The following is a 14,067-nucleotide window of genomic DNA, read 5'->3' on the forward strand; positions in this document are numbered from 1 at the left end:
GCTCCCATAAGACTGGTAGATAACTTTTCAGCAGAAACTCTGCAGGCCAGAAGGGAGTGGCGTTATATATTTAAAGTGATGGAAGGGAAAAACCTACAACCAAGAATACATGCCAAAGCTATTTCAGATTTGAAAGAGATAATCTGACACACAAGCAAAAGCAAGAAGTTCAGCACCACTAATCTGGCTTTACAAAGAATTAAAGGGTCTTCTCTAAGCAAAAAAGAAAAGACCAGAACTAGAAATCTAAAGTTATAAAAGAACACAATCTCATTGGTAAAGGCAAATATTCAGTAAAGGTAGTAGATCAACCACTTATAAAGTTGGCAGGAAGGATAAAAAAACAAAGTAGTAAAATCATCTATACCCATGGTAGGCAGTTATAGGATATACAAAACAAAAAGAAATAAAAAATAATGTCAAAAGCATTCAATGTGGGGAAAGGGAGAGTAAAAACAAACACTCACATACATATATAGATTACTGTATACAACTTCATGGTAACCACAAACCAAAAATGTATAATAGAAACACAGAAAAGAAATGAATCCAAACATAATACTAAAGAGAGGAATCAAATCATAAGGGAAGCGAGCAAGAGAAGAAAGGAATATAAAGAACTACAGAAACAACCCCCAAACTATTAACAAAATGGCAATAGTAACTATCAATAATTACTTCAGAGGTAAAAGAACTAAAAGGATCAATCGAAGGACAAAGAGTGGCTGGATACATAAAAAAACAAGACTCATCTGTATGCTGCCAACAAGAGGCTCATTTCATATCGAAAGACACACAGATTGAAAGTAAGAGGAAGGAAAAGGTATTTCATGCAACTGGAAATGGAAAGAAAGCTAGAGTACCAATATTTATTACCAGACAAAATAGACTTTAAAACAAAGATTGTAACAAGAGATGAAAAAGGACATTACATAATAATAAAGGAATCACTCCAACAAGAAGATATAACCATTGTAAATATATGTTCACTCAACATCAGTTCAGTTCAGTTCAGTCGCTCAGTCATGTCCGACTCTTTGGAACCCCACGAATAACAGCACGCTAGGCCTCCCTGTCCATCACCAACTCCTGGAGTTAACCCAAACTCATGTGCATCGAGTCAGTGATGCCATCCAGCCATCTAATCCTCTGTCATCCCCTTCTCCTCCTGCCCCCAATCCCTCCCAGCATCAGGGTTTTTTCCAATGAGTCAACTCTTCGAATGAGGTAGCCAAAGTATTGGAGTTTCAGCCTCAACATCAGTCCCTCCAATGAAAACGCAGGACTGGTCTGGACTGGACTGGTTAGATCTCCTTGCAGTCCAAGGAACTCGCAAGAGTCTTCTCCAACACCACAGTTCAAAAGCATCAATATAGGAACACCTAAATAGATAAATGTGAACAAACATAAAGGCAAAAATTGACATTAACAAGTAAAAGTAGCGAACTTCAACACCCCATTTAAATCAATAGACGATTCAGACCAAAAAATCAATAAGGAAACACTGGCCTTAAATAACACATCAGATCAGATAGATATACACATAAAACACTTTATTCAAAAATAGCAAAATAAACATTTCAGGTGCACATGGAACATTTTCCAGGATAGATCACATTCTAGGCTACAAAATATGTCTGAACAGATTTAAGAAAACTGAAATCATATCAAGCATCTTTTCTTACCACAATGCTATAAGCTTAGAAAGAAAGCGCAAGAAACACAAACATGTAGAGGCTAAACTAAATGCTACTGAGCAAAAAACAGGCCACTGAAGAAATCAAAGGGGAAATAAAAAAATTCCTGGAGACAAATGAAAATGGAAACATAATGACTGAAATCTATGCCATGGAGCAAAAGCAGTTCAAGGAGGGAAGTTTATAGCAATACAAGCTTACATCATGAAACAGGAAAAATCTCAAGTAAACAACCTAATAATACATCTGAAGAACTAGAAAAAGAACAAATAAAATCCAAAGTAGGAGGAAAGAAATACAAAGATCAGAAAAGAAATAAATAAAACAGAGACTAAAAAACAATTTTAAGAAACCACTGAAATTAAAAGCTGAATCTGTCAAAAATAAAACCAATAAACTATTACTCAGATCAATTTAAAAAAACAGCAGGCCCAAATAAAATCAGAAATAAAAAACGATGTTATAACTAACATCACAGAAATACAAAGGATCATAAGAAATTACTCAAACAATTTATACATCAATAAAATGGACAAGAGTCAGACACGACTGAGCAACTGAACTGAACTGAAAGGAAATAGATAAATTCTTAGAAATGTAAAATCTCCTGAGATTGAATCAAGAAAAAACATACAATATGAACAGACCAATTACCAGTACTGAAATTGATTACTGACTTTAAAAATTCCCAATGAACAAAAGTACAGGACAGACAGTTTCACAGGTGAACTGTACCAAATATTTAAAGAAAAGTTAACATCTAGCCTTCTAAAACTCCATAAAACTGAAGAGGAAGGAATGCTTTAGAAGTCATTATACAAGGCCAGCATTACCCTGATACCAAAACCAGACAAAGACACCAGAAAAAAAGAAAATTACAGGCCAATATCACTGACAAACACAGACATGAATATCTTTAACAAAATATTAGCTAACTGAATCTGAAAGTACATTGAAGGGATTAAACACCATGATCAAGTGAGATTTATTGCAGGAATGCAAGGATATCCACAAATCAGTCAATATGGTACACCACAGTAACAAAACTGAAGAATAAAAATCTTAAGATCATCTCAACAGATGCACAGACAGCCATCAACAAAATTCAACATCCATTTATGATAAAAACTGTCCACAAAGTGGATACAAGAGGGAATATACCTCAACATATTAAAGGCCATAAGACAAACCTAGAGCCAAATCACATTCAATGATAAAAAGCTGAAGCGTTTCCTTCTAAGATCAGGACAAGACAAGGATTCCCACTCTTGCCTCTTTTATTCAACCTAGTATGGAAAGTCCTAGCCATAACAACCAGACAATATAAAGAAAATGAACCCAAACTGGAAAGGAAGAAGTAAAACTATTTCTGTTTACAGATGGCATGATACTATATAAAGAAAATCCGAAAGATGCCACCAAAAAACTACTAGAATTAACACATGAATTCAGTAAAGTTGAAGGATATGAAATTAACCTACAGAAATCTGTTGCATTTATATACACTAACAATGAACTATCAAAAAGAGAAATTTTAAAGTCATATTTACAGGAGTTCCCTGCTGGCCTAGTGGTTAGGATTCCAAGCTTTCACTGCCATGAACTAGGTTCAATTCCTGGTCAGGGAACTGGAATCCCATAAGCTGCAAGGTTAAATACATAAATAAAACAATCACCTTTATAATTGCATAGAACAAAAAATGAGAAAGCAGTTACTTGTAGCTTTCCTATACCTTAGTTATGCATGCTTCCAATAAACAGGGCATGTGGTTTCACCAATAAGGACTTTTTAAAGGCCCTATAGTATAATTTAGACAACTCCAAAAAGTAACTCACACACAATCAGGCAAAGTTATTTTACAGTTCCACGCTTCTGAGTTTCAACTTTAAGAAAACAGCAGAAGAAAGCACTTCAAATTTGACCTATTTAGGCTTAAAATTAGTGGGAAAACAAGTTCCTTAAAAGAGAAAATAAAATAGAACCAAAAAATTCAAAATAGAAGATAACCTACGAAACAAAGAGTGAAGAAAACAGGAAAAGTAGGCAATAGTAGTCCAAAGTAAAGATGGGAAAAAGCATGTTTCAGATTAGTCTGGCATCAATATTCCAAGCTTCTATTAGTCATCCCTACTTCATCTCAATTATTCATGCTCTGGGTAGGTGAACTTTCTACCTTCACTGTGAAAACAAAGGATTACTTTAACTATCTGTGTCATGAAAAATTTTTCCAAACCCTTGATTATTCTTTATTTCTGCCCTTTAGTCAAAAGATAAAATAGCCCCTACCGCATAGGACTTAATTTTTTCACCTGTTCCAACCTTCATCCCACCACAAAAAAACTGCTTCATCATCAGTCCTCTCTCCTGGTTATATTATCGATCTCTCCCTCTTTATTGGCTTTTTTCTTCAACAAATAAATATGTTCAAAATCCTTTCATCCTAAGAATACAAAAGTTCTGCCTCCTCCTTGCAACCTCTTCAAACTCATTAGCCAGAATGAGCTTTCTAAAACACAAAACCAATTATTTTGGTATTCTTGCTGAAAATTCCTAAAGAGTTCCCCTCAAGAGATTTTTCTAAATATCAAGATTTTATTTCTCATCACAACTGTTCCTCACTGTGCCAAATTCTGTCGAGCACTTATACAAAACTGACTATAATGTCATTTTCCCATTTATCCCTAGGTAACTGTAGCTCATTCTCCAGTATTCAGCAAAAGCTACACTGCCTCCTATTTCCTGACCATCCTTCCAGACTGAGATACCAATCTTTGGCCAGTGTTTTCTCTTTACCTGCCCATGATTTCTTATGCATACTAGGCTGTAATTTTTGTTTTTTATTGTCTGTCACCCTCTCTATACTATGAGTAAACTGAAATCGAAGACTGACTTGTCAGCGCAGCCTCAATATCTTTTCAGCTATTCAATAAATGTCTGCTAAATGAATGACAGATCAGTAGCAAAGATAAGCAGACATGGACACAGTAAACCAAGGTTGAAGCAATAGACTTGAAGATATATTTGCACTTACGTAAAACTGACTGCCATTCGAAATATCATTCTACAGTTTATAAAGCAATCATTTTATGGGGCTTGAAAGGGAGCCAACAGAATAGACAGACTGTCTCCTGCTGGTTCCTGGTAATGTGCAGATGTGGATCATCTTCCTATCAGCCTAAGGATGAAGCAGTTACAAAGAAAAGGCAGTGCTAAGGATGTTGTAGGGAGGCGGAGTCAGGGCTTGGATTCACTGCTCTGTCTCTGAACTTCTGCTAGATGAAATCAAATTATCTTTATTGCTTAAACTCCAACCTTTTCAATTCAAACTAAGTTGTCAAATGGCCAAAAGTTCCTTCCTTATTTGTAAGCATGTCCCTTTGCAATGTGACTTCATCTTTCTTCCCCAGAAAAGGTGCAGTCTATTTCCCTAACCCTTAATTTGGGCTTGGTTCTATGCAACATTAGTTTAATGGAGCATTAGAAAATGTGACACAGAAGTGTGTTTAAAAGGGCTTGTGCATTAGGGCTTTCCCATTCCTGCTCCCAGAAACACTAATTATGAAGTAAAGAAATCTGTGCTAACCTGGAGAATGAAATACCACATGGAGAGGGACTACGGCTTTCCCAGGCAAAGCTCTAGACATTTGAATGAGGTCATCCTAGAAGATCCAGCCTCAACCAAGGCCAACTCAGACCACAAGAACTGCCTGACCAACATAATACAAAATGTGTTAAGAGATCCCCAGTCTCTGGGCCGCAGATCAGAACTCCTCAGATCAGTGGCAGTTTTTAGATTAGAAATAAAGAACACAATAAATGTAATGTGCTTGAATCATCCTGCAACCATTACCTCCACTCCCGGTCCACGGCAAAATCCACGAAATTGGTCCCTGGTGCCAAAAAGGCTGGCGATTGCTGTTTAAGCCACTAAAGTTTGGATAGTTTTTACAGTGTTATTGACTAAATATTTGGTTTGGTGGTTTAGTCGCTAAGTCGTGACTGACTCTGTAGCCTGCCAGGCTTCTCTGTTCACGGATTTCCCAGGCAAGAATACTGGAGTGGATGCCATTTTCTTCTCCAGAGAATCCTCCCAACCCAGGGATTGAACCTGGGTATACTGTACTGCAGGCAGTCTCCTGAATTGCAGACTAGATGTTTGTGTCCCCTCAAATGTTTTAAAGCTCCAACTCCTGTTTACATGGGTTTCTGAAGAAGTAATTAAAGATAAATGAGGTCATAAGGGTGGGGCCCTGATACAACAGGATATGCCCTAATAAGAAGATACAACAGAGACTTTTTCTCTCTCTTTCAGGAATAGACTTATTACCCACTATACCTTGATCTGAGACTTCTAAGCCCTAGACCTGCAGGAAGACAAATGTGTGTTGCTTTAATCATTCACTCTGTGGTGTTCTGTTAGGGAAGCCTGAGCAGGTTACCACTATACAGCACAGCAAACTGAAACAGTGAGTCTTAGCACTAGCCCTGTTCACTCTTTTTAAAAGATTACTACAAATAAAAAAATGTTTTCGGTATATGTAAGGGAAGTTTTAAGCTAATTTATGGTTTAAGCTAATAATGAGCTGCCTTTTGTCATCATATTGCTTCATGGACCATCAAAGTTCTTTTCTAAATGGTGTCTAATATTGTACAGAGTAAAATTATCTACATTTATCCACCAGAATAGAATTTTACAATGATTACAGAGTACTCAAACAACGTAGTCACATTAATTTATTCAAATATTTGAGCACCTACTATTTATTTGGCAATGGTTATGATAAGGATAAAAAAAGTATAGTCTCAACTCTTAACAATACTCGGGGAAGAGACGGACAAAATGAATAGTTTATAGTACAGGGTACAGACTTTCATAGGTTCTATCACTTCAATGTAAACTACAGCTTCATTCTTTATACATTAATGACCCTAAACTACCTTCACAAATACCAAAGTCAGGCTTTCATATGTCAGGAGATATTTATCAACTTCAAGGTAGAGCACTGTGGTACTACCTGGCAATCAACTGTTCAGCTTTGTTATATTTACCAGTGCAGCAGTATGTGGGCTATTATTTATCAGTTCAATAAATACTTATTTGCTGCCACAAATTTTTTACTATTTTGCCTGTATTTTTTTTTAATTCAGGAAAAGTTTGATAGTAGTGATAATATGATCAAGGAAAGGTGGAACTCATCAAGTATACTGAAAGCAGGAATCTTCGGATGGCTGACCACATGTTCAATTATTAAGTAAAAAATGAAGTATATTAACCATTGGCAATATTTAAAAGTCAAGTAAAAGTGATAAAGAAGCAGAGAAGCCTTTGGAATTGTGGACTGGAATTATGAACTGTTGATTATAAAAACAATACTAATGATCCAAATGCAAAAGCACAATCATGAGTCCACAGAACTCTTGATGAGATAATGCTTGTTATAGATTTCTTAGTCATTTCAAAATGAGAATTTAAGATGGGAAATTATTTGTAAAAATTAGTCAGAATAGGTAAACCTATAGAGACAGAAAGTAGATTAGTGGTTGTCTAGGGGTAGAGGTTTGGATGAATAGGGAGTGACTGCTCATGGTGCAGGGTTTCTTTTTGGGATGATGAAAATGTTCTAAAACTGACTGTGGTGACGGTTTTATGACTCTAAATATACTAAAAACCACTGAATTGTAAGCTTTTAATAGGCAAACTGTATGGTATGTGAATTATATCTCAAAAAATACATTGCTGATCAAAGCTTTAACTTGAAAGCCTCAACAGTTAAAAGAAAAGTTATTATTGGTCAATATTCAGTGTTGAATCTCTGTTTTTCTTGTTTTAAATAATAATGTCCATCAATTTCAAGACAAAAAAAGAAGTAAAACACTTCCACCATAAAATCTTATAACTTTTGTTCCCCTGGAAATGGAACATTCTCCCTAAAACAGGCAAATCTATTGTTGAACCTTCATGCTTTCATACAGCTTTTCAGAAGTAGCAGACAACCTATGTAACACAGCAAGTCCTGTAACCAAAGTATAAACAAAAAGGTAAGAAAGTACAGTAGATGTAACAAATTATCACTGCATAGTTTACTATTATATCTTTAGTTAAAGGACCTTCCTATCAATCTGCAACTTACCTTCATCATGACATTTAGTGTATATTTTTGATCTTCCCTCCTTGCCACAGCTTTTGCTTCCATAGCTTCTTTTGCTCTTTCCTGTGCTTGTAGGATAGACTTCTCCCTTATTCTTTGCATCATCTCTTTGTCAACTAAAGCAAAGAATATCACTAAATTAGAATCATGATGAATTTGTTTTACTTCGGAGAATTTGTTTTGATCTGGGATAAGATGGTTTTGGACCCAACTTCACATGGAGAAGTAAGAACATTTCTCAGGATTAAACTAGTCAAGAAGCTAATAAGAGTGACTGTAACAGTAATGAATTAGTAAAGAATGGATGCCTTTGTGCACTGAGAAAGACAGAGAGACAGAGAGGGAAGATATGAATAAGAGAGAAGAGGAGCAACGGAGAGAGGAAATAAGAGAGGGAATGAGGATGTGGAGAGGGAAGGGAGAGGAGGAGGAGAGGGTCACAGGACGGAGAGAGAGGGTGTGCAATGAGAAGAATGGGAAGAGGCAAAGCGGGCCAGAGAGGAGGAAAGAGAATACACTGATACTCCTCTCTCTCCTATTAGCTTATAAACCTGATCACAATAAAGCATCACTATGAGGTCTCTTAGAAGAGAACATGTTCATCTCTTAGATGAACATTGAGATCATCTAACATGATCAGTTCAGTTCAGTTCAGTCGCTCAGTCGTGTCCGACTCTGCGACCCCATGAATCGCAGCACACCAGGCCTCCCTGTCCATCACCAACTCCCAGAGTTCAGACTCGCGAGTTCAGACTCACGTCCATTGAGTCAGTGATGCCATCCAGCCATCTCATCCTCTGTCGTCCCTTTCTCCTCCTACCCCCAATCCCTCCCAGCATCAGAGTCTTTTCCAATGAGTCAACTCTTCGCATGAGGTGGCCAAAGTACTGGAGCTTCAGCTTTAGCATCATTCCTTCCAAAGAAATCCCAGGGCTGATCTCCTTCAGAATGGACTGGTTGGATCTCCTTGCAGTCCAAGGGACTCTCAAGAGTCTTCTCCAACACCACAGTTCAAAAGCAGCAATTCTTCAGTGCTCAGCCTTCTTCACAGTCCAACTCTCACATCCATACATGACCACTGGAAAAACCATAGCCTTGACTAGACGGACCTTAGTCGGCAAAGTAATGTCTCTGCTTTTGAATATGCTATCTATGTTGGTCATAACTTTTCTTCCAAGGAGTAAGCGTCTTTTAATTTCACGGCTGCAGTCACCATCTGCAGTGATTTTGGAGCCCCCCAAAATAAAGTCTGACACTGTTTCCCCATCTATTTCCCATGAAGTGATGGGACCGGATGCCATGATCTTCATTTTCTGAATGCTGAGCTTTAAGCCAACTTTTTCACTCTCCACTTTCACTTTCATCAAGAGGCCTTTTAGTTCCTCTTCACTTTCTGCCATAAGGGTGGTGTCATGATCAACCACCTTCAAAAATATAAATGGTTAGTCTTATGTATGAAGAGTACAGGGCAAGCTTTAGGAAAAATTACAAAGTCACATGACATGTTACATACAAAACTTTACCATTCACAGTCATTTTTTATTCAGTGATTCAGTATTTTAGAAACTGCAGGCTGTGATCCATTATGGGGTAAATTATCTTAAGAAAATAAGGATTAAAGAAGGGATCCAGACTGAAGAAAAAAAACAGGAGGGGAGAGGAAACTTGGGAGAATGAAGTAAAAAGAGACAAGGAGGGCAGGAGTGGAGGGGTGACTAGTAAACCCTTATACTAACCCTTCATCTTGTTTTAAAATATATGAAAATAATATATAAAGAAAACTAGTTACAAAGTGTTATATTAAAATACTTACAAAATATTAAGTGTTATATTAAAACACAAAACATTAAATTTGTGATATAAAAATAAATAAATAAATTTGTGATATAAAAACATCTGCTTCTTTATTAATGCATTGAATAATATATAGCAAAATGTCTAATATACAATTTCAAAGTAGTGCATCTAAAAGACATAGGAACTGGTTGGACAAAGAAACCTGCTATAAACATGTTGTGAATTTTATTGATACTACTTTTGATTGTTGTCTACATTCATAATTGAAGGGAATATTAAATTTCAGTTAAAAATGAGTAAAGAGTATGGAATTTTTACCCATCCAAGATCCTGGCTGGAAATCAGGACTGGAATGAGGTCTGAAGCCTCTCCCCAACCATCCACCTGTTTTAGTAACACAGTGGCAGAGAGCTAGACCAGCTTCAGGGGCAGAAATTAATTTAAAAAAAATCAAGTTTCTGAATTAAATGCTCCACATCTAAAAGAAATGAAAAATGGATCAAGAAGGAACTTCAGAAAAAACTGGAGCAGTATTTTGTGAATAATGAGGGAGGCAGGCTTGGAGTAGATATTGGAGTTTCATAATACTATATGTGGAAAAAAAGATTGTTAAAACAATTTCACTGAATTGCATGTAAAACTGAGTTTGAAAAAAATAAAAAATAAAAATCAAGGTTAACAAATTAAAAAAAAAAACCTGAGTTTGACTTCTAAAAGAATCTTAAACTTGGTTTCTGAAGTAAAGTCAATGTTCATTACTTGTTATATGTTAGTTTTAAGACTGTTTTGATTCGTCTAATTGGCAATTATGGTCAAACCCAATCTGCTGCCTGATTTCTTACAGCACATAGGCTAAGAATTATTTTTAAAGTTTTAAATAATTAAAAAAATCAAAATAATAGTAATATTTAATGACATAAGTGGCTCAAACTGTAAAAAGTTTGCCTGTGATGCAGAAGACCTGGTCTGGGAAGACCCCCTGGAGAAGGAAATGGCAACCCACTCCGATATTCTTGCCTGGAAAATCCCATGGACAGAGTAGCCGGACAGGCTAGAGCCCACGGGGTCATAAAGAGCTGGACATGACTGAGTGACCAACACTTTCACGTTTTCACTTTTAAAAATTAGAACAAATGGAAATTTCAGTGTCAATAAATATATATTGTCTATGGCTGCTTTTGCACAACAATAATATAGCTGAGTATCTGTAACACAGACCACAGAGACCACAAAATCCAAAATATTATCTGGCCCTTTACAGAAAAAGTTTGCTAATACTTGGCTTAAATGGTCAAAATCTGGAATAGCTGACCACATAACTATGAAAGAGAAGGAATCAAGCAGCTGTGCAATGAAAGTAGATGTGTAAGTCAAAGAGGACTGTTACGATTAGAAAACAAAATTCCCTTCCCATTCCTGCATAAGGCGCCAACCAGATTAAGGAGGGAATATGATATAGAAGAAAGTGTTTCAAGTCAAAAACAGGAAAAAGTAACAAGTTTACTGATACGATTCTTCTTTATACCTAAAAAGCTGGTGTACAAAACGTTACCTGCAACACACATGCACATACATACAAACATTTAACTCAGTGGCTCTCAAACGTAGCCAATCATCAGAACCACCCAGGTAGTTCTCAACCCCTAATCTGTTTATTTTGGGGCATCCTGGGTGGCTCAGCAGTAAAGAATCAGCCTGCAGTGCAGGAGACACAAGTTTAATCCCTGGGTCGGGAAGATCCCCTGGAAGAGGGCACAGCAACCCACTCCAGTATTCTTGCCTGGAGAATCCCATGGACAGAAGAATCTGGTGGGCTATAGTCCATGGGGTTACAAAAAGTTGGACATGACTGAGGCAATTTAGCATGTATGCGATCGTTTAAGTCATTATAATAGATGACAATTCTGGTCTCATCTAACTTCAAAATTAAGATTATCAACATCAACTGAAATAAATCAAAATATTTACATTTAACTTTAGGTGAGAAGTCAGAACATTCTGTGTGTATCTCATGACATATTCCCACACACCGTCTCGGACTTAAAGAATCAAACAGTAAGACAAGGGTAGGAGAGAACAAATCTGGTTTTAAAAACCCCTCAGTCTAGGATTCAATACAGAACTAAAGTAAGCTGGCTATGATAACCTCCTTTCCAGTATCTTCTGAGCTCAAAATCACATGTTAGAGAAAAATCTTACCTAGTACTAAGAACTAAAAAATTTAATTCTACTGCAAGATATGAAGAAACCATTAACATAAAGAGTGGCTGCAATTTCCCTATTCTCAATAGTTCCAACTCAAGGCCAACGACCTAAGAGAAATTTTAGACAGTAGACAGAAAACACAAGAAAACATGATAACTGTATCAGAGAGGAAGATAATAGAACTAAAGCAGTAGAGGGCAATTACTGACCCACAAAGCTACCTTAGCAGAAGAACAGAATACAGATTAAGAGTACAGACAACAGGAGATCTCAACTTGGGACTGTACATTTTAATCTCTAAAAACCATTTTAACAATTTAGGTCCCACTACCAAAAACTGATTTTATCTGTCTAGGGTAAGATTCAGACATCTGTATTCTGTAAAAGTTCTGTTGTTGTTCAGTCACTAAGTCACATCCAACTCGTTGCAACCCCATGGACTGCAAGCACACCAGGCTTCCCTGTCCTTCCCTATTTTCTGTAATATGTATCTTCAAATATGTAGCCACTGTTGAGTGTGACCTTCGGCAATTACTCAACCTTTCTGCACCTCAGTATCCTCACCTTAATAGAGAAAAAAAAAAATGGTGGGGGTAGTGGAGTACCTAAGTGATAGACTATTACAAGGATTAACAGATGAACTAATGCCTAATACAAAATGAGTGCTCATAAAGGCCACACCGGGAGGCCTTATCCTCTGAAGATAGAAGCTCACATCGTTTAAGAGCTATTATTAACAGACTCTAATTTTTTAGAAATTCGATTACTCAATAAATAGGTTATTAGGTTATTTAAGAGGCAGCTGAAGCACTACCTCATTTAAATGACACTCGTGCCTATTTTGTTTTCCTAGAAGAGCAACATAATTATTTCAAAAGATAGATTTTTGAATGGTATAAAGTTTAAAAAGCACAACCAGCTTAACATCTTTTAGTAAAGAACTTACCACCTGACAGAGAAAGGGTCTCCCACATGGCTGCTTCTTTTTTGTGCAGGGTGAAAACAACAGTGTTATTCCCAATCTTAGCTTTGCTGCTCTCATCGTCTATAGGAGCATAGAGAAACACCTCGAATAAAAATGGAGGGCAGTTCACCTATTCAGAAGGGGGGAAACGGAAGTTAATTTGGCTGCACAAAATGAAAAACACACCCCTTAAGAAATAAGTGGTGGAGGCCAAAATCACTTTCTTAAATTCCTGCTATAAATTTATTCCCAGGTCACGATAAAAGTAGCAAGGCATACGGAAGCCATGGATAAAATCATCCCTGACCCGATGACATCTATCTACAGACGAGGTGTCTCACTTGTATGAGATTCGTATCTTTTTTGTTTTGCTTTGTTTTAATAGGACTAATATTTTAGGATGCTTATCTGCAAGGACGCGCTTTTTGCGCGTCCACAGCCATGCCTTCGCAGACGCCTCAGACCACACCCCCGGGGCCGGCTGGCACAATTTGCGTTCCTACCTTCAAATAATTTTCCGTGCAGAACACGTCCGCGTCTCGGACGCTGACGCCTCGGAGGGGCACAGAGATGAAGACCGCAGTGCTCGTCTGCTGCCAGCTGTAATTGCTAACCTGCAGCGGCATCCTGGGAGGCAGCCGGCGAGAGTGAGACGACTCACGCCCGCTCGGTTGCTAGGGAAGCCGGGGTTACCACACGCCAGCCCTTCCGGGTCAGGAGGGCTGGGGCACCCCCAGCGTTCCCAGCGTGCCCCGGGCGCGCCCCTGCGGCGGCCCTGCGGACTCCCCTCGCGACCGCCTGGGCCGGCTTGTGGGGGCGTTCCCGCTGTTTGGGGTCTTATCCCTTCGGGAATCTGCGAAGTACCAGGCCCACTTGCGCTTAGGCTAGAAAGAAGCTTCACGCCTGAAAATGCAGAAAAGGAACGTAGGGAAGCGTGACCCGCGAGAAGCAGGTGCGACGCCCACGCGCCGTGGCAGCCTGGCCTTTTGTTTGTTGTGACGGAAGCTGTAGAAGTTAGCACCATTTGGTGTTCTTGTTCGGGGAATTTCCTGCTCATACAGACGTTCTGGCATAGAAGCTTGCCTGTCCTGTTGGGGTGGGTGGGTGAAGTCGCTAAGTCGTGTCCGACTCTTTGCGACCCCATGGACTGTAGCCTACCAGCCTTCTCTGTCCATGGGATTCTCCAGGCAAGAATACTGGAGTGGGTTACCATTTCGTTCTCCAGGCGATCTTCCCGACCTAGGGATCGAACCT

At 38.2% G+C, this 14,067-nt stretch overlaps 1 protein-coding gene across 4 annotated transcripts in view; it reads right to left on the minus strand.

Annotated features, from left to right (window-relative positions):
• The window catches only part of DNAAF4 (dynein axonemal assembly factor 4), a 68,342-nt gene extending 54,828 nt beyond the window's left edge, over positions 1 to 13,514 (minus strand). For 3 of the 4 annotated variants that reach the window (XM_040226579.1, XM_040226577.1, XM_040226580.1), the window contains exons 1-3: positions 13,317 to 13,514; positions 12,796 to 12,943; positions 7,830 to 7,963 (exon numbers count right to left, since the gene is read on the minus strand). In XM_040226579.1, the coding sequence (XP_040082513.1) occupies positions 7,830 to 7,963; positions 12,796 to 12,943; positions 13,317 to 13,439 (405 nt within the window). In that variant the 5' untranslated portion in view covers positions 13,440 to 13,514. The remainder of the gene's footprint in view (positions 1 to 7,829; positions 7,964 to 12,795; positions 12,944 to 13,316) is intronic. The other variant, XM_040226578.1, reaches the window with a different exon arrangement.
• Positions 13,515 to 14,067: the final 553 nt, after the last annotated feature.

This window comes from Oryx dammah, unplaced genomic scaffold, assembly GCF_014754425.2.
Source record: "Oryx dammah isolate SB20612 unplaced genomic scaffold, SCBI_Odam_1.1 HiC_scaffold_26, whole genome shotgun sequence".
NCBI lineage: Eukaryota > Metazoa > Chordata > Mammalia > Artiodactyla > Bovidae > Oryx > Oryx dammah.